The sequence below is a fragment of the Rhinoraja longicauda genome, chromosome 25 (genome assembly GCF_053455715.1).
Source record: "Rhinoraja longicauda isolate Sanriku21f chromosome 25, sRhiLon1.1, whole genome shotgun sequence".
In the NCBI taxonomy this organism is placed as follows: Eukaryota; Metazoa; Chordata; class Chondrichthyes; order Rajiformes; family Arhynchobatidae; genus Rhinoraja; species Rhinoraja longicauda.
In genome coordinates, this window is record NC_135977.1 from 33219807 (window position 1) to 33239630 (window position 19824).

Consider the following 19824-nt stretch of genomic DNA (forward strand, 5'->3'; position numbering starts at 1 on the left):
GAGGGATAGAATGGAATCAAGGTATTTGAAGATGAAAATTTGGAGATGTGGCACAGCACAGTGGCACAACGATAGCGCCAGAGACCCCGGTTCGATCCTGACTGTGGGTGCTGTCTGTATGGAGTTGGTACATTCTCCTGCACCTATTTTCTATGTTTCTACGATGTACCCGTGGCATCCAGTGCAGGTCCAGTTGCTCCGGCCAGGGTTTTCCTTCTTGCTGTCCCCGGGCAACTCCTTTCACATAGAGACCTTCCTGAATCGGTTCTAGCTGGGAACTCTGGGACGATCCATTAAATGGTCAACTTAATGGCTTATTGAAAATGTGACAGCCACGCACTTATACATTTTCACATCGAGATTGGAGTTTGATGAATTAATTGAATGGTCTGTGATTGATCTCTCCCTGGGCTCTCCCAAATTCCTCAACATGTTTATGCCACAAGGTCATTATTCTTAATAAGAAATGTATTTGGTTTAGTGCTGGTAAAGCGAATGGTATGTTGGCATTCATAGCAAGAGGATTTGAGTTTAGGAGCAGGGAGGTTCTGCTGCAGTTGTACAGGGCCTTGGTGAGACCGCACCTGGAGTACTGTGTGCAGTTTTGGTCTCCTAACCTGAGGAAAGACGTTCTTGCCTTAGAGGGAGTACAGAGAAGGCTCACCAGATTGATCCCTGGGATGGCGGGACTTACATATGAGGAAAGACTAGATAGACTGGGCTTGTACTCGCTGGAATTTAGAAGACTGAGGGGGGATCTTATAGAAACATATAAAATTCTTAAGGGGTTGGAGAGGCTAGATGCGGGAAGATTGTTCCCGATGTTGGGGGAGTCCAGAACCAGGGGTCACAGCTTAAGGATAAGGGGGAAGTCTTTTAGGACCGAGATGAGAAAACATTTCTTCACACAGAGAGTGGTGAGTCTGTGGAATTCTCTGCCACAGAAAGTAGTTGAGGCCAGTTCATTGGCTATATTTAAGAGGGAGTTAGATGTGGCCCTTTTTGCTAAAGGGATCAGGGGGTATGGAGGGAAGGCAGGTACAGGTTACTGAGCTGAATGATCAGCCATGATCATATTGAATGGCGGTGCAGGCTCGAAGGGCCGAATGGCCTACTCCTGCACCTATTTTCTATGTTTCTATGTTTCTATAGAATACTGTCCATTTTAGAATTGACTTTTAATGGCTCTAGCTAATTACTAATGATAGTAATGATTGCTGCTCCCCCTCTGTGATCTCCTCTCTTTGACGAGAGTTTAGCAACATGCTCTTTCGCTGTCCCCCGCTGTGATAACGGCGAAACCAAACGCAGGCTCGGCGATTTCTTCGCTCAACACCTGCGCTCGGTCTGCGTTAACCAACCTGATCTCCCGGTGGCCGAGTACTTTAACTCCCCCTCCCATTCCCAGTCTGACCTTTCTGTCATGGGCCTCCTCCACTGCCATAGTGAGGCCCACCGGAAATTGGAGGAACAGCACCTCATATTTCGCTTGGGCAGTTTGCAGCCCAGTGGTATGAACATCGACTTCTCCAACTTTAGATAGTTCCTCTGTCCCTCTCTTCCCCTCCCCTTCCCAGATCTCCCTCTATCTTCCTGTCTCCACCTATATCCTTTGTCCCACCCTGCTGACATCAGTCTGAAGAAGGGTCTCGACTCGAAACGTCACCCATTCCTTCTCTCCCGAGATGCTGCCTGACCTGCTGAGTTACTCCAGCATTTTGTGAATAAATACCTTCGAAATGATAGGAGTTGGTTCTTTGACAGGAACCAACAGCCAAAGGTTAGTAGGAATCAGTAAATGACAAACTGGAAGCGGATCAACTCAGGTATGTCCCCTTTAAGTTCTTTACTGACTGATCCAATGTGATCTTTGCCGATCCCAACACCAGCCTTGTAGCCCAACACTCATTCACCACAACCCTACAGGCCCCAGTTCCTCCTATCCCAGTCCTGGCAGCTGCTCACAAGCTACCACCACCTCCATTCCTCCCAGTTACTGATTGTCAGCAGCTGACCCTTACCCCAGTTGCCTCTTCTGATCTACCCCCTGCCTCTTTCCCCCAGAAGTCCGAGACTTCACCCATTTCTGTTGTGTGATCTGCTCAACACACAAAGAAAAGGCTGTGTTTGTGCAGATCCAATTAAGTTTTGAGTATCAGTTGCTACTGCATTTCCAAGCAACAGACTCACAATCCAGCAATTATTACTCTGCCTAGTGCCAGCGATTATTACTCTGCCTGGTGCCTGCGATTATTACTCTGCCTCGTGCCATTGATTATTACTGCCTAGTGCCAGCGATTATTACTCTGTCTAGTGCCAGTGATTATTACTGCCTAGTGCCAGCAATTATTACTCTGCCTAGTGCCAGCGATTATTACTGCTTAGTTCCAGTGATTTTTACTGCCTTGTGCCAGCGATTATTACTCTGCCTAGTGCCAGCGATTATTACTCTGCCTAGTGCCAGCGATTATTATTCTGCCTAGTGCCAGCGATTATTACTCTGCCTAATCACAGCAATTATTACTGCCTAGTGCCAGTGATTATTACTCTGCCTCGTGCCAGCGATTATTATTGCCTAATGCCAGCGATTATTACTCTGCCTAATGCCAGTGATTATTACTGCCTCGTGCCAGCGATTATTACTGCCTAGTGCCATTGATTATTACTCTATCTAGTGCCAGCGATTATTATTCTGTATAGTGCCAGTGATTATTACTCTGCCTAGTGCCAGTGATTATTACTGCCTAGTGCCAGCAATTATTACTCTGCCTAGTGCCAGCTGCTTAACACATCACTGAGGCAACAAGTAAATTCTAGGTCATTACTTTGGAGCATGGGTAAAGAGGCAGTGTATTTGATTGAGCTGTTGCACAACCTAAACGAAGGGTGATTACTAAGACGCTAATAAGCAGTTTTTGAGCAAACGGTATATTTAATCTCTCCACTGATGTGGCTGCCAGTGGAGTTTTACATGTTCATCCTTCACTGACGTGACTTGGTTAAGTGCATTTCAAAGCTAAACTGAGCAAGCAGACCAAGAGAGGGAGGGGTAGATGAATTCTTCACCCTGTGTGTACAAGAGAAAGGGGGTGGTACACGATTGACATGAGAATTCAGAAGACTGTTCCCCTGCTTGCTGCTCCGCTGCTCTTCCCCAGTCAGCGATTGTTCCTCAGCGGTGTAGCATGTGTAATACCACCAGTGGCCAGAGAAGGGTGCTGCATACCAGACATCTCATCTACCTCTGTACAAAATATTTTGTAAACCATCCCTGTTTTAAAGTCTGCACTGCCCAGATATATCAACTTTTGTTTCTTACCCATTGGTGTTTCTCATGCATTAACATAGAAACATAGAAAACAGGTGCAGGAGGAGGCCATTTGGCCCTTCGAGCCAACACCACCATTCATTGTGATATCATATCATATCATATATATACAGCCGGAAACAGGCCTTTTCGGCCCTCCAAGTCCGTGCCGCCCAGCGATCCCCGTACATTAACACTATCCTACACCCACTAGGGACAATTTTTACATTTACCCAGCCAATTAACCTACATACCTGTACGTCATGGCTGATCATCCACAATCAGTAACCCGTGCCTGCCTACTCCCCATAATCCCTTGATTCCACTAACCCCTAGAGCTCTATCTAACTCTCTCTTAAATTCATTCAGTGAATTGGCCTCCACTGCCCTCTGCGGCAGAGAATTCCACAAATTCACAACTCTCTGGGTGAAAAAGTTTCTTCTCACCTCAGTTTTAAATGGCCTCCCCTTTATTCTTAAACTGTGACCCATGGTTCTGGACTCACCCAACATTGGGAACATTTTTCCTGCATCTAGCTTGTCTTAATCTTAATAGGACCATAATAAGCTGTACTGCTCTTTATTCCTTTGGTGTTTGTTCACCAAATACCTAACCTCTACTTAGTTCAGGGCCTGGAAACTACCCATTACTTGCTCCTGTCCCACTGAATTAATTTCCACCTACCTCGACTCCACCCCATCCCCCTGGACCAATCCCTCCCGACCTAAGTCCAAGACACCTCACACGCCCATCTCTTCAATGACTTCCCTTTTCCAGGTCCTCACTCCCTCATCTTTACTAAGGATGTCCAGTCACTCTACACCTCCATCCCCCACCAGGAAGGTCTTAAAGCCCTTCGTTTGTTCCTCGACCGCAGAACCAGCCAATTTCCGTCTACCAACACTCTCCTCCCTCCGCCTAGCAGAGCTGGTCCTTACCCTCAACAACTTCTCCTTCAACTCCTCCCACTTCCTCCAAACCCAAGGCGTAGTTATGGGCACCCGCATGGGCCCCAGCTGTGCCTGCCTCTTTGCCTCCTCGGTATCCCGTCGCTCTGCCCTTGCTCCCCATCCCCCTAGTTGTAACAGAGACAGAGTCCCGCTAGTCCTTACCCATCAACTGTTGCATACAGAATATAATCCTCCAACATTTTCGTCACCTCCAACGGGATCCCACCACTGGCCACATCCACCCATCTTCACCCCTTTCTGCGTTCCGCAGAGACCGTTCCCTCTGCAACTCCCTGGTCAACTCATCCCTTCCTACCCAAACCACCCCCTCCCCAGGTACTTTCCCCTGCAACCGCAGGAGATGCAACACCTGTCCCTTTACCTCCCCCCTCGACTCCATCCAAGGACCCCAACAGTCTTTACAGGTGAGGCAGAGGTTCATTTGCACCTCCTCCAACCTCATCCAATGTATCCGCTGTTCCAGGCGTGGACTCCTATATGTCGGCGAGACCAAGCGCAGGCTTGGCGATCGTTTCGCTGAACACCTCCGCTCAGTCTGCCTAAACCTACCTGATCTCCCGGTTGCCAAACACTTTAATTACCCCTCCCATTCTCTCTTCATCCCTCCTTCCCTCCCTCCCCATCCCCTCCCTCTCTCCCCTTCTCTCTCTCCCCATCCCCTCTCCTTCCCCTTCTCTTCCCATCCCCTCCCTCTCTCCCTCCCTCCCCTTCTCTCTCCATCCCTCTTCTCTCTCTCCCTCCCCTTCTCTCTCTCTCCCCTTCTCTCTCTCTCCATCCACCCTTCTCTCCCTCCCCTTCTCTCTCTCTCTATTCTACATTTTCCTTGAACTTCATTCCCTTTGTCCTATTTTCACACCTCACATTTCCTTACTCTGTATCTCCCTCTCCCCTGACATCAGTCTGAAGAAGGGTCTCGACCTGAAACGTCACCCATTCCTTCTCTCCAGAGATGCTGCCTGTCCCGCTGAGTTACTCCATCATTTTGTGTTTATCTGGACCTGGAAATAAGATGAGCAGTCAGATTGCATTTGTGCAAATGTGTATGTGTTTGTGCAAGAGAGTCATCATAAGTCTCTGAGTATGGATATTTGTGACTGTGTGTGTGTGTGCGTGTAGCTGTGTGTGTGTTTGTGTGTGTGTGTATCTATGTGTGTATCTGTGTGTGTGTGTCTGTTTGAGTGCATGTATCTGTGTGTGTGTGCGTGTGTGTGTCTGTGTGTGTGTGTGTATCTATGTGTGTGTGTGTGTCTGTTTGAGTGCATGTATCTGTGTGTGTGCGTGCGTGTGTGTGTGCGTGTGTGTGTGTGTGTGTGTGTACTATGTGTGTGTGTGCGTATGTGTTTGAGTGCATGTATCTGTGTGTGTGCGTGCGTGTGTGTGTCTGTGTGTGTGTGTGTGTGTGTGTATCTATGTGTGTGTGTGTGTTTGAGTGCATGTATCTGTGTGTGTGCGTGCGTGTGTGTGTGTGTGTGTACTATGTGTGTGTGTGCGTATGTGTTTGAGTGCATGTATCTGTGTGTGTGTGCGTGTGTGTGTACTATGTGTGTGTGTGCGTATGTGTTTGAGTGCATGTATCTGTGTGTGTGCGTGTGTGTGTCTGTGTGTGTGTGTGTGTCTGCACACATGCATGTGTGTCCTTTATTCGATCTTTTGATCTTTTCTCTGGCTCTCTGCTGCATCTTTATCTTTACTGTTAGATGTTGGAGCCAGATAATGTCTGCACTCGGGGCTGAGTGTATCCGTGTAACAGTCGGTGCCTCCTGCATGTTTAGGCAGTGCCTGTTTGGATGTTACTTGTTGAATTGTTGCAGTGACCGACATCAATTATTGGTTTTCTGAGCTTTAATGCAATGACCTGTTGGTAAATAAACTATTAGTGAAGTATGGAAGTCGAAGTGTAGAGATTCTATATTCCCAGGTGGAATTGTCAAAGACTTGAGGGGATTTCTTTAAGTTTAGTTTAGAGATACAGCACGGAAACAGGCCCTTTCGGCCCAGCGGATCCGCGCCGACCAGCGATCCCCGCAAATTAACACTATCCTATACCCAATGGGGACAATGTTTTTTACATTTACCAAGCCAATTAACCTACAAACCTGCACGTCTTTTGGAATGTGGGAGGAAACTGAAGATCTCGGAGGAAACCCACGCAAGAGAACGTGCAAACTCCGTACAGACAGCATCCGTAGTCGGGATCAAACCCGGGTCTCTGGCGCTGCATTTGCTGTAAGGCAGCAACTCTACCGCTGCGCCACCGTGACCACCCTTAAGGTGATAGGGGCATAGAGAGAAATGGATCAAGTGTAGGCAGATGAGATGAGTTTAACTTGACACCATGCTCAGCACAGATATTCTGTGGGACAGAGGCCTTGTTCCCGCACTGTACATTTCAAAGTTCCGTTTTTTAATTTTAGTTTAGAGATACAGCCCACTGAGTCCGCACCGATCATTGATCCCCGCACATTAACACTACCCGACACACACTGGGGACAATGTTTACATTTACATCAAGCCAATTAACATACAAACCTGTACATCTTTGGAGTGTGGGGAAACCAAAGGTCTCAGAGAAAACCCACGCAGGTCACGGGGGGAAAGTACAAACTCCGTACAGACAGCGCCCGTAGTCGGGATCGAACCCGGGTCTCTGGTGCTGTAAGGCAGCAGCTCTACAGCTGCGCCACCGGGCTGCCCTATGAACAAGCATCGTTGGGCAAGGCAATTGATTATTGATTTACTGAATGATAGGATATGATGATCTCAGAGTACTCTCACAATGATAGACTTCATGTGAACTATTCCACAGGCAGATCGATAGGACGATCCTTGTCCTGCTTGCTCAGAGCAAGGCCACACAGGGTGACTCCATTCTGATGCAATGATAACATCAGGGCGCTAGGGCGGCACGGTGGCAGCGTAGAGTTGCTGCCTTACAGCACTTGCAGCGCCGGAGACCCGGGTTCGATCCCGACTACGGGTGCTGTCTGTACGGAGTTTGTATGTTCTCCCCGTGACCTGCGTGGGTTTTCTCCGAGATCTTCGGTTTCCTCCCACACTCCAAAGACGTACAGGTTTGTAGGTTAATTGATTTGGTAAATGTAAAAATTGTCCCTAGTGTGTGTAGGATAGTGTTAATGTGCGGGGATCGCTGGTTGGCGTGGACCCGGTGGGCCGAAGGGCCTGTTTCCGCGCTGTATCTCTAAACTAAAAAAACACCAAGGTTACATTGTGGTTGCAGGTCATACCCTGTTCACGGCTGGCTTCAGTTCCCGAGAACTCTTTGTAAACTGAACAATTTACAAATCATAAATGCAGCCATGATCTGAGTTCCCACCCAGCATGAGATGCCTGCAGAGCCACGGCAGCTAGTAAGTCCACTCCACTGGTGTCCCAAGTGCTCTCCTATATCTGGACTGTGCACAAGTTGGCCGGTGATGAGCCGGGAGAATCCACATTTCTCACAAAGCCGATTGATCCTGATTATGGACATGTCCTTGTTTCTTAATGTGCAGGAAGGAACTGCAGATGCTGGTTTACACCGAAGATAGGCACAAAATGCTGGAGTAACTCAGCGGGTCAGGCAGCATCTCTGGATAGAAGGAATGGGTGACGTTTTGGGTCGACACCCTTCTTCAGACTGGAGAAGTGTCTCGACCCGTAACGTAACCCATTCCTTCTGTATTGTATCCAGGAGTGAGACCCGTTGATAGGAAATTCCCCGAAGCAGAGGCTTCGGTAAGGAAGGTTCAGGAAAGTGAAAGTGGGACTGCAGTGCAACTACCAGTCTGATATGCTTCTTGTGGCGTGAAGCCTTCTGGGCGGCCACAGCGGCACAGCGGTAGAGTTGCTGCCTTACAGCACTTACAGCGCCAGAGACCCGGCCTTCACCCCGACTACGGGTGCTGTCTGCGCGGAGTTTGTACGTGCTCCCCATGGCCGCGTGGGTTTTCTCCAAGATCTTCAAAGATGTACAGGTTTTTAGGTTAATTGGCTTGGTGTAAGTGTAAATTGTCCCTAGTATGTGCAGGATAGTGTTAATGTGTGGGGATCGCTGGTCGGTGCGGACCCAGTGGGCCGAAAGGTCTGTTTCCGCACTGTACCTCTAAACTAAACTAAACTAAACTAAACTAAACTAAACCCTGGCTGGTACCTCATTTCACTGAGGTTCACCTAGTGTAACAAGGCCTACTCCATGGGTTGGTAAGGAACCAATACAATACCTGCAAGTGTGTTGCAAGCACTGTGAGGAACTCCCAAGCATTTAATTACAGAAGTAAAATGATGAACCCATTGACTGTTTTCTAACATTACAAGTTTGTTTGGGGAACCGAAACCGTTTTAGAATTCTGCGTCCCTAATTAATAAGTAATTAGCACAACGCTATATTGAGAAGTATCACTGGTACAATACAAGCATTACCATTGCTAAACCTGTGCCTTGAGCAATTGTTTTGTTACAAGAAACCTAAGAAGTTTTATCCTTGTTTGATTGCAATCTTCCAACTCTGCAACAATGGGAAGTACAATTCCCACCAAAAACTGAAGTTGTGTCTCTATCAATTCAAAATAACAGCATAGGTAAATAGAACACCTTCGCTCAGTACGTCTGGACCTGCCTGATCTCCTTCCCATTCCCACAAAGACCTTTCTGTCCTCGGTCTCCTCCATTGTCAGAGTGAGGCTAAACGCAAATTGGAGGAACAGCATCTCATATTTCGCTTGGGCAGCTTACAGCCCTGTGGTATGAATATTGATTTCTCTCACTTCAGGTAGCCCCAGCATTCCCTCTCTCTCCATCCCTCCCCCACCCAAGTCGCACCAGCTTCTCATTCTCATCCAACAAACAGCTAACAATGGCCTGTTTCCTTTATTATCGTTACTTGTTTGCATATCTTTCATTCATTGTTCTTTATTTCTCCATATCATTGTCTATGTCTCTCATTTCCCTTATTCCTAACCAGCCTGAAGAAAGATCTTGACCCAAAACGTCACCCATTCCTTCTCTCCAGAGATGCTGCCTGTCCCGCTGAGTTACTCCAGCATTTTGTGTCTATCTTAGGAAGACAGAAGCAGGAGTAGACTTCTCAGCCCCATGGGCCTGTCCCACCATTCACCATGACTGTTTGGCTGTAGAGTCATACAGCATGGAAACAGAACAGCAGCACAACTAGCCCCTGCCGACCAAGATGCCCTATCTAAGCTAGTCCTATCTGCCCGTGTGTAGCCCATATCCCTTGAAACCTTTCCTATCCATGAACCTGTCCAAGTGTCTTTTAAATGCTGTTATACATCATATCTGCCTCAACTACCTCCTACGGCAGCTCATTCCACATACCTACCCCCCTCTATATGAAAATGTTGCCCCTCAGGATCATGTTACATGTTTCCCCTCACCTTAAATCTACATCGTCTGTTTCTTGATTCCCCTATCCTGGGTAAAAGGCTCTGTGCATTCACTGCATTCATTCCCCACATTATTTTATGCACTTTTGTAAGATCATTCCTCAGGCTCCTGTGCTCCAAGTTAGGGCTCCTGACAATTCTTCGCCAGCTTCTCACAGTTTCCTCAGATGTATTTGGTCAGCCCCAAATATTCCACTTTATTCCACTTTCATTTGCCGAAGGACATTCAGCACCTCCTCAATCATCATTTGGACTGTCCTGAAGACAAACTGTGCAGGAAAGAACCGCAGATGATGTAGGGAATGGCCCTCTCCCTTGAGACCCAGACTGAAGAAGTGTCTTGACCTGAAACACCACTTATTCCTTTCCTCCAGTGATGCTGTCTGACCCGCTGAGTTACTCCTGCTTTTTGTGTCTATCTACCCTGAAGACATCTCCCTTAACTATCCCATATTCCCTCATCTTTCTGTCTTTATCCATGGTAAAAATGGAGGAGAAATACTCATTGAGGACCAAGCCCATCCCCTACGGCTCCACACATAGACATAGCTGTCCGAGGGGCCCTATTCTTTCTCATTACCCACTTTTCCTCAATGTACATTAAATCTCTTTGGATTCTTCATGATTTTTTCTGCCAGAGCTATCTCATGCTCCCTTTGGCCCTCCTGATTTCCTCTTTGGCACACTCCTCAGGAATTAAACTCTTAAACTCCTCTAGGGATACACTTGATCCCAGCTGCCTATACCTACCCCATGCCTCCTTCTTTGTCCTGACCAGAGACTTAATTTCTCTTGTCATCTAAGTTTCCACCATGCCTTGCCCTTCACTCTAACAGGAACATGCATGGCCTGAACTCTTCCCATCACACTTTTAAAGCATCCCACTTTCCAGACCTTCATTTGCCCACAAACAACCTACTCCAATCAACTTCAGCAAGTTCCCATCTAATAACATAAAAATTGGCCTTGCCCCATTTCAGAACTTTAACTTGAGGGCCCGCCCTGTCCTGTCCATAACTATTTTGAAGCTAATAGAACTGTGGTATCTGGTCCCAGAAGACTTGCCACTGACACTTCAGTCACTTGCCTTTCCCAATTTCCAAAAAGTAAGAATCTTGCCCTCTCCCTCTACATATTTCCTAAGGAAACTTTCTCTAGTTTAGTTGAGTTTAGAGATATAGCATGGAAGCAGGCCCTTCGGCCCACCGAGTCCACCGGAGTTTGTACGTTCTCCCCGTGACCTGCATGGGTTTTCTCCAAGATCTTCGGTTTCCTCCCACACTCCTAAGACGTACAGGTATGTAGGTTAATTGGCCTGGTCTGAATGTCAATTGTCCCTAGTGTGTGTAGGATAGTGTTGATATGTGGGGGTCGCTGGCGGGTGTGGACTCGGTGGGGCATGTTTCTGTGCTGTACCTCTAAACTAAATAAACTCTCTCTTCCCCAACCACTCACTCCGTCTATCACCATCCTCCCCTTCCTGATTCATCCTCATTCCTCACTCTTCTTGTCCCGACCCTTTTCCCACTCTCCCACTCCCATTTTTCCCCATTCAGTTCCTTCACAGTTTTTCTCCCTGCCCATTCTCTTCAGCATTCTTTGCACCACTCCCCCCCCATTCCCTTTTCTCTCTCTTAGGCAGCTGTCAATGAGCAGATTGCTGCATTTGCAATCGCCTGGGACCTCAATAGCTATTTAGTCCTAACAGTAATCATTGTAAATGGAGAACACTTAACCCTAAAGTGTTTAATACATTGGAGCAAGGTTAGCTGGAACTAAAAGCAGTGGAGTGCTGGGATCAATCCAAAGTCTATGCACTCGGGGAAATATACCCCCTGATGTGTCCCCGAAGACTACATTTTAAGTCCTCCATTTCACAAGCAAACCTTTATGAGATGAGGTGACGTCATTGAACTGTGCACCTTCTGTGCTCAGCAATCTTCAATCTCCCAGCTCAGCAACCACAATATAACATATGAAACAGAGCCCGCACACCAGCTGAAATAGAGAGCTGTCGTCATGGTGAGAGTGGAATCATGGGCCCCTGTAACAATTCCACAGAGTGCTCCAACGCTCCCATTATAACTTTGAGGGGGAGCCTGGAGAACTGTGTCAAATGGCTGTTTACACAATTTCTCCAGAGTCGCTGCTGAAATTAATTGATGTGTGTGTGTGCTAGTGTGTGTTAAATCACATAATAATGTTAGCCTTTTCAAAGAACTTTGGGAAATGTTCGTATTTTCAAAATCGGTGCTGTATATTTGATCCTTCGAAGATAAAATGTAACTTCCTGTCAGCCATCACTCACCCCAAACTTTTATGTGGTTTTTATTTAAGGGTGCCAACAATCTCACTCCCAAATAAGGGACAAAGGGTGATGTCACACGTGTCCTCACCCAGCCAGCCACCATGTGTTCCCGCTCCACCAATGGCGGCCGGCCAGGCCGGAAGGTGGGTTGCTATGCCACCTCCGTTAGGCAGCGCCCAGGCCTCCGGGCCTACACTGTCCGGGACTACAGCGGGCCCCGGGCTACAGTGCCTGGGCCTTCAGTGTCCGGGCCTACAGTGTCCATGCATATAGTGTCCGGGCCTACATCGCCGTCCGGGCCTAATACAGGACAAGGGTGGTCCCGCACAGGACAAACCAGTTTAGCCCAATATATGGGATGTCCTGGCTAATACGGGACAGTTGGCAACCCTAGTTTTATCCCTCAATTCCTGGCAGCCACATTCACTGCAGATTGCTAACATTTTAAATTATAAATACTGAACATGTTGAATGCTTGGGATCTGACGATTACTACATAACTAAATAGAGACTCACCTAAGGGTTGCTGTGTTTTTAGAGAGATGGTTTGAATAAGTCAGATACAAAAGGTTGTAGTAACTCAACGGGAAAGGCAGCATCTCTGGACAGAAGGAATGGGCGACGTTTCGAGTCGAGACCCTTCCTCAATCATGTCAGAACCTTGTTTCTCAAACCATCTTCTCCTTAATGCGTCCCCCAAGTTGAGGATGTTTTATACTTGGTATTCTGACTTGGATGACGTGGGGGCCTCAGCTTCTGGTCTTCTATTTTCCTGGAGGAGGTGGATTTTCATAGAGCTTCCAATCTACTGCAGAGGAAAGTTTAGTTCTCAGTGTCTCCCTCAATGCTTCTCATCCATTTAGAGTTAAGTGACCAGTGTCTCTCAAAAGCAAATGACCATGTTAGATTCTTCAGTGAGGTTTGGAGAAGATTTGTGAAGCATTCCCACTTCGTCTTGGTAATCTCTTAGCTTGACTGATCCCGGAGAGAGTGGCTGTCAGCATCGTAAGGTGCCAGGAGAGCAGACATTGTTGTCTACCCATGGTCTAAGTGTGACTACAGCTTTGCTATGGGGGTTGTTGGTCTGGGAGAAGACATTGATATTATTTTGTTTATTCTGTCACTGGTTCTGAAGGATATTGCTGAGGTTATGTTGGTGATATCTCCATTATTTTAAGTTGCATCTTGTAAGTAGTCCGTATGTCTGAAGTCATGCTGCCCAGTGGACCGAGCTATTGGCCAGTTAGAGATCGTATTCTTCAAACACTGTGAACTTCATGCGGCCAAAGGTCTTGCTGTAACATTGGAATTGGTGGTGAATTCAATACTCTAGTCTTCCCCCACTTAGAGCAGGCATCTGAGGTATGGGAAATGGACCGTGTTCTCCAAGTCTCATTAGGGACTCATCATTGTCAAGGGAAGGTGGTGTGAAATGGGAGCAGGTTGGTAGAGTGCCATTATTTTGCTAATGTTTGGAGTAAGATCCATTATCTCATATCCTTCTGTGAATCAGTCAGTGGTGGTTTGGCCCAGTATGTGCCCTGTGTACTTGGAGATACAGCATGGAAACAGGCCCTTTGGCCCAATGGGTCCAAGGCGACCATTGATCACCCATTCACACCAGTGCTATGTTAACCCACTCTTATAGTCAATCAACCCACCAACCTGCATGTCTTTGGGATGTGAGCATTATTCATGGATTCTGAGTTCTGAGGTTAATTACGTCATCCCTAGGGTTCCTAATTTGCCCTCCCCTTCCAAGGTAAAGGAAATGAAACCACTTTTAAGACGGATCTTCACTGTTCTCTCTGGTTGGCAGAGTTGGTTTCAGTGAGATGAAAGATGCCTTTTGTAGTTGATGTTGCTACTCTCTGCATTTGTCTGCAAGTTGTTGTACGTTTAATGTTCAGCTTGATGAACATAATTGAACCTGGAAGCAACAGAAAGCACTCTGGCAAAGAGTGTGCCCATGCCAGACAGCAGGGAGACCCTTCGGTGGTAACTCCGGTTAGATTTGTATCCTATTCTCATGTGTCAAGTTCCAGATCTTCAGCAGTGCTTCCATCTGCTGCAAAGCGGTGTAATTCCTCAGCTGGCAATATCCTTGTTGACCAGGGTATCAGATGATATGTTGGAGAATAGAGACACATGTACCCCAGCATCAAAGATAGCATCGTGCTTGAGGAATTCTTCAAAATGGGGTTGCTGTCAACTTCTCTGTCTTTGATGAGCTCTTCTTCATTCCTATCTCTCAGCAGTGTTTGGTGTTTGGGCCGTTCATTAGATTGAGACATCATTCACCAAATTATTTACCCACTTCTTCAGTCTGAAGAAGGGTCTCAACCCGAAACGTCACCCATTCCTTCTCTCCAGAGATGCTGCCTGACCCGCTGAGTTACTCCAGCATTTTGTGTCTACCTTCTACTTACCCACTACCACAAATAAGCATGAAGAAGACCATGGAGACCGCTTGGTAGAAGTCTGTACATCCAGTACAGGCCACTGTCTCTGCAGTGAAATGGATGGGAAGGGGGAGCAAAATCTAAAAATATACTCCAAATGTCACCATTGTGTTTCTCTGATAGATCTTCAGAAACTCATTGACTCTGTGCATGAGAGCATTAACAAAGAGCTTCATGGCGAAGAGACACATCCAAGAAACAATGAGGAAAGGTACAATTCCTTTGATTTTTAGAATCATAGTCTTAGAGTGATACAGTGTGGAAACAGGACCTTCGGCCCAACTCACCTACACTGGCCAACATGTCCCAGCTATACTAGTCCCACTTGCCTGCGCTTGATCCATATCCCTCCAAACCTGTCCTATCCATGTACCTGGCTAACTGTTTCTTAAACGATGGGATAGTCCCAGCCTCGACTACCTCCTCTGGCAGCGTGTTCCATACACCCACCACCCTTTGTGTGAAAAAGTTACCTCTCGGATTCCTATTAAATCTTTTCCCCTTCACCTTGAACCTAGGTCCTCTGGTCCTCAATTCCCCTACTCTGGGCAAAAGACTGTGCATCTACTCAATCTATTCCTCTCATGATTTTGTACACCTCTATAAGATCTCCTCTCATCCTCCTGCACTCCATGGAATAGAGACCCAGCCTACTCAACTCCCTATAGCTCACACCCTCTAGTCCTGGCAACATTTTCATAAATCTCTTCTGAACCCTTTCAAGCTTGACAATATCTTTCCTATAACATGGTGCCCAGAACTGAATACAATATTCTAAATGTGGTCTCACCAACGTCTTATACAACTGCAACATGACCTCCCAACTTCTATACTCAATACTCTGACTGATGAAGGCCAAAGTGCCAAAAGCCTTTTTGACCACCTTATCTACCTGCGACTCGACCTTAAAAGAACCACGCACCTGTGCTCCTAGATCCCTCTGCTCTACAACACTACCCAGAGGCCTACCATTCACTGTGTAGGTCCTGCCCTTGTTAGACTTCCCAAAATGCAACACCTCACATTTCTCTGTATTAAATTCCATCAACCATTCCTCAGCCCACCTGGCCAATCGATCCAGATCTTGTTGCAATCTTTCACAACCATCTACACTATCTGCAAAACCATTAACTTTTGTATCATCGGCAAACTTGCTAATCTTGCCCCGTGTGTTCTCATCCAAATCATTGATGTAGTTGACAATCAGTAACGGGCCCAGCATTGAACCCTGGGGCACACCACTAGTCACAGGCCTCCAGTCCGAGAAGCAACCTTCCACCGTCACCCTCTGCTTCCTTTTATGGAGCCAATTTGCTATCCATTCAGCTATCTCTCCTTGGATCCCATGCGATCTAATCTCCCAGAGCAGCCTACCATGCGGAACCTTGTCGAATGCCTTACTGAAATCCATGTACACAACATCTACAGCTCTGCCCTCATCGACCTATTTGGTCACGTCTTCAAAAGAATCAGATTTGTGAGACACGACCTCCCACGTACAAAACCATGCTGACTATCCCTAATCAGCCCTTGCCCATCCAAATGCCTGTATATCCTATCCCTCAGAATAATCTCCAGTAACTTAACAACTACAGATGTTAAGCTCACCGGCCTATAGTTCCCAGCATTTTCCCTGCAGCCCTTCTTGAAAAGAGGCACAACATTTGCCCCCATCCAGTCTTCCGGCACCTCTCCTGTATTTAAGCACGACCGGTAAATTTCAACCGGGGCTCCCGCAATTTCCTCTCTAGTTTCCCACAATGTCCTCGGATATATCAGATCAGGCCCTGGAGATTTGTCTACCTTCAAACACGGCAGCACCTTCAGTACTTCTTCAACAGTAACCCTGACTGCTCACAAGACACTTCTAGTGACTGCTCCAATTTCCTCCGTCCTATATATATTTGAAAGGTTCCTCCCAGCCTTTGAAACAAGACGTAATGTTGATGTGTTTATACTTAAGCACTTGTCTTAAAAAGCACTATTACCCGATTATAAATTGTCGATGATAAATTGTGCTGTGCTGAAATGTTTGCTGGAAGCATGCTGGTACCTGGGCTGAGGAAGGAAACACATGAGGTGTGAGGAATGTCCAAAGGAGTGGAGATGTAGGGAGGTGGTGGCACGGTGGGGCAGCGGTAGAGTTGCTGCCTCACAGCGCCAGAGACCCGGGTTCGATCCTGACTATGGGTGCTTGTCTGTATGGAGTTTGTACGTTCTCCCCGTGACCTGCGTGATCTTTCTCTGGGATCTCCAGTTTCCTCCCACACTCCAAAGACACGCAGGTTTGTAGGTTAATTGACTTGGTATAATTGTAAATTGTCCCTAGTGTGTATATGATAGCGTTAATGTGTGGGGATCACTGGTCGGCACAGACTCGGTGGGCCTGAAGTGTGTTTGTATATTCAATTATTGCTTCTATAAAGAATCACACCTGAGTGAAGAAATGCTGCCTCATCTCCGATTAAATGAGGGTGATCTTCTAGATGTGTCTGAAGTCATGAGAGGTCCTAGATAGGGTGGATGTACATAGTCTTCCCCAGACTTAGGTAATGAAGAATTAGAAGGCACTTGTTTAAGGGGAAAGGTGAAAGATTTAAAAAGAATGTGAGGGACAACTTTTTGTGGTGGGTATATGGAACTGACCGCAGAAATCAGGGCAGGTCTTCTCTTTTCGTGTCCATCATCAATGTTTCAAATTTTGACATCGCTGTCATCGTCTGTCCTGAAAAGGGCGCAAGCTTCCGGCGACAATCAGTGGGAGCCATCACTTGTACAGTAGATGGTGGTGGTAGCAGGATTAGCTCAGGACACTTCCAGTTTCCAACCCCGCCATGTTGACGTTTCTGCTATGGGGCCATTAGGACAGGTACATGGTACCAGGTACATGGTACATGGACAGGTACATGGTACCAGGTACATGGTACCAGGTACATGGTACATGGACAGGTACATGGTACCAGGTACACGGTACATGGACGGGTACATGGATAGAAAAGGTTTAGAGTGATATGGGACAATCACGGGCAAATGGGACAAGTGTGGATTGGCATCTTGGATGGCATTGTTGGGTTGGGCCGAAGGGCCTGTTTCCATGCTGTTTTTCCCTGTGGCCCTATAACAAGTGCAACATGAAAGAACTGATATATGAGGACAGATTAACCATGTTGGGTCTATACCAGTTGCCAAACACTTTAATTCCCCCTCCCATTCCCACACTGACCTTTCTGTCCTGGGCCTCCTCCATTGTCAGAGTGAGGCCAAACACAATTGGAAAAAGCAGGTCACTTATCAAAGCTCAGATAACAAATTAACTTGGAAACCTCTGTTATCTACAGGGTACGCATTCATTTCCTCCCGCCTAGACTACTGCAACTCCCTATACACTGGGATCAGCCAATCATCCCTGTCCTGCCTGCAATTGGTCCAAAACGCCGCAGCGAGACTCCTGAGGGGTACCGTAAAAGGGACCACATCACCCCGATTCTGGCCTCTCTCCACTGGCTCCCAGTACAGTACAGAATCAACTTCAAGCTCCTCCTATTCACATACAAAGCCCTAAACGGGATTGCCCCCCCCCCCCCCCCCCACTCTATCTCCAGGTCCCTCAGGTCGGCCGACTTGGGGCTACTGACTATCCCGCGGTCTAGGCTTAAGCTCAGGGGTGACCGCGCTTTTGCAGTTGCAGCACCTAGACTGTGGAACAGCATCCCTCTCCCCATCAGAACTGCCCCCTCCATCGACTCCTTTAAGTCCAGGCTCAAAACCTATTTCTACTCCCTAGCGTTTGAGGCCCTCTGAGGGGGTGCTGTGAACTGTTTATGTATGTGCTGTTATGTTTGTGTGCCATTGTATGTTCTTTTTTAGTACCCGCACTGATGTACAGCACTGTGGGCAACGTGGGTTGTTTTTAAATGTGCTATACAAATAAAATTGACTTGACTTGACTTGACTATTTTGATGCCTACCTGAATTTCCACAGAGCCACAGAGTCACACAGCGTGGAAATAGGCTCTTCAGCCCACCAGCCAACATGTCCCAGCTACGCTAGTCCCTCCTGCCCGAGTTTGGTCCATATCCCTCCAAACCTGTCCTACCCATGTACCCGTCTAACTGTTTCTTAAACGTTGGGATAGTCCCAGTCTCAACTACCTCCTCTGGCAGCTTGTTCCATACACCCACCACCCTTCGTGTGAAAAAGTTACCTCTCCTCTTCACCTTAAACCTATATCCTCTGGTCCTTGATTCCCCAACTCTGGGCAAGAGACTCTGGCCATCTACCCGATCTATTCCTCTCATGATTTTATACACCTCTATAAGATCAACTCAATGCCTTGATTTATAGCCCCTAATGCCACAGTTTTGGCATCTGACAGTGAGTGGATAGTTGCCTCTGTTGTACAAGCAGGTCACTTATCAACGCTCAGAAAACAAACTAAATTGGAACCTCTGTAATCTATAGGGTATCTTGATGCTCACCAGAATTTCCACACTGCCCTGAATGACATACCCCTGAATGCTAGAGTTGTCATTGTAACATCAGAAAAATAATGACTTAATTAAATAAAGCACTTAACATTTCTTTTATTTGTACTTGATATTCCTTATTACTGCTTCTGAAAGACTATTTGTACAAAGCCAAAATCAGTAACCCTTGACTCAGTATTTTGATTCTCTAAGCTTGAGTTTAGGATTGCTATTGCACTACAAATTGCAAATCATTTTACAAAGATATTATTTTTGATAAATATTTCAGGAAATAGAAAATGTTATATTCAGTCATCAAACTCATCTTTAATATCTGGTTTTATAATTAGCATCGTATGTTTGTTAGCTGTGTCTCTGTCAAATGTATAATAGAAACATAGAAATAGGTGCAGGAGTAGGCCATTCGGCCCTTCGAGCCAGCACCACCATTCAATATGGCTGATCATCCAAAATCAGTAGCCCGTCCTGCTTTCTACCCATATCCCTTGATTCCGTTAGCCCTAAGACCTCTATCTAACTCTCTCTTGAAAACATCCAGTGAATTGGCCTTGCCTGCCTTCTGTAGCAGAGAATTCCACAGATTCACAACTCTCTGGGTGAAAAAGTTTTTCCTCATCTCCGTCCTAAATGCCTACCCCTTATTCTTAAACCGTGACCGTATGGAACGAGCTGCCAGGGGAGGGAGTTGAGGCAGGGACTATCCCAACATTTCAGAAACAGTTAGGCAGATACATGGATGGCCACAAAAAACTGGAGTAACTCAGTGAAAATGAGAAGCTGGTGCGACTTGGGTGGGGGAGGGACAGAGAGAGGGAATGCCGGGGTTACTTGATCAATATTCATACCACTGTGCCTCTCTCTCTCTCTCTCTCTCTCTCTCTCTCT

General features: G+C 46.8%; 1 protein-coding gene across 1 annotated transcript in view; it reads left to right on the plus strand.

The window, feature by feature from the left end:
* The window catches only part of LOC144605800 (coiled-coil domain-containing protein 60-like), a 120163-nt gene that overhangs the window by 85263 nt on the left and 15076 nt on the right, over positions 1–19824 (plus strand). The window contains 1 exon segment of the mRNA XM_078421357.1: positions 14575–14662. Coding sequence (XP_078277483.1) covers positions 14575–14662 — 88 coding nt within the window.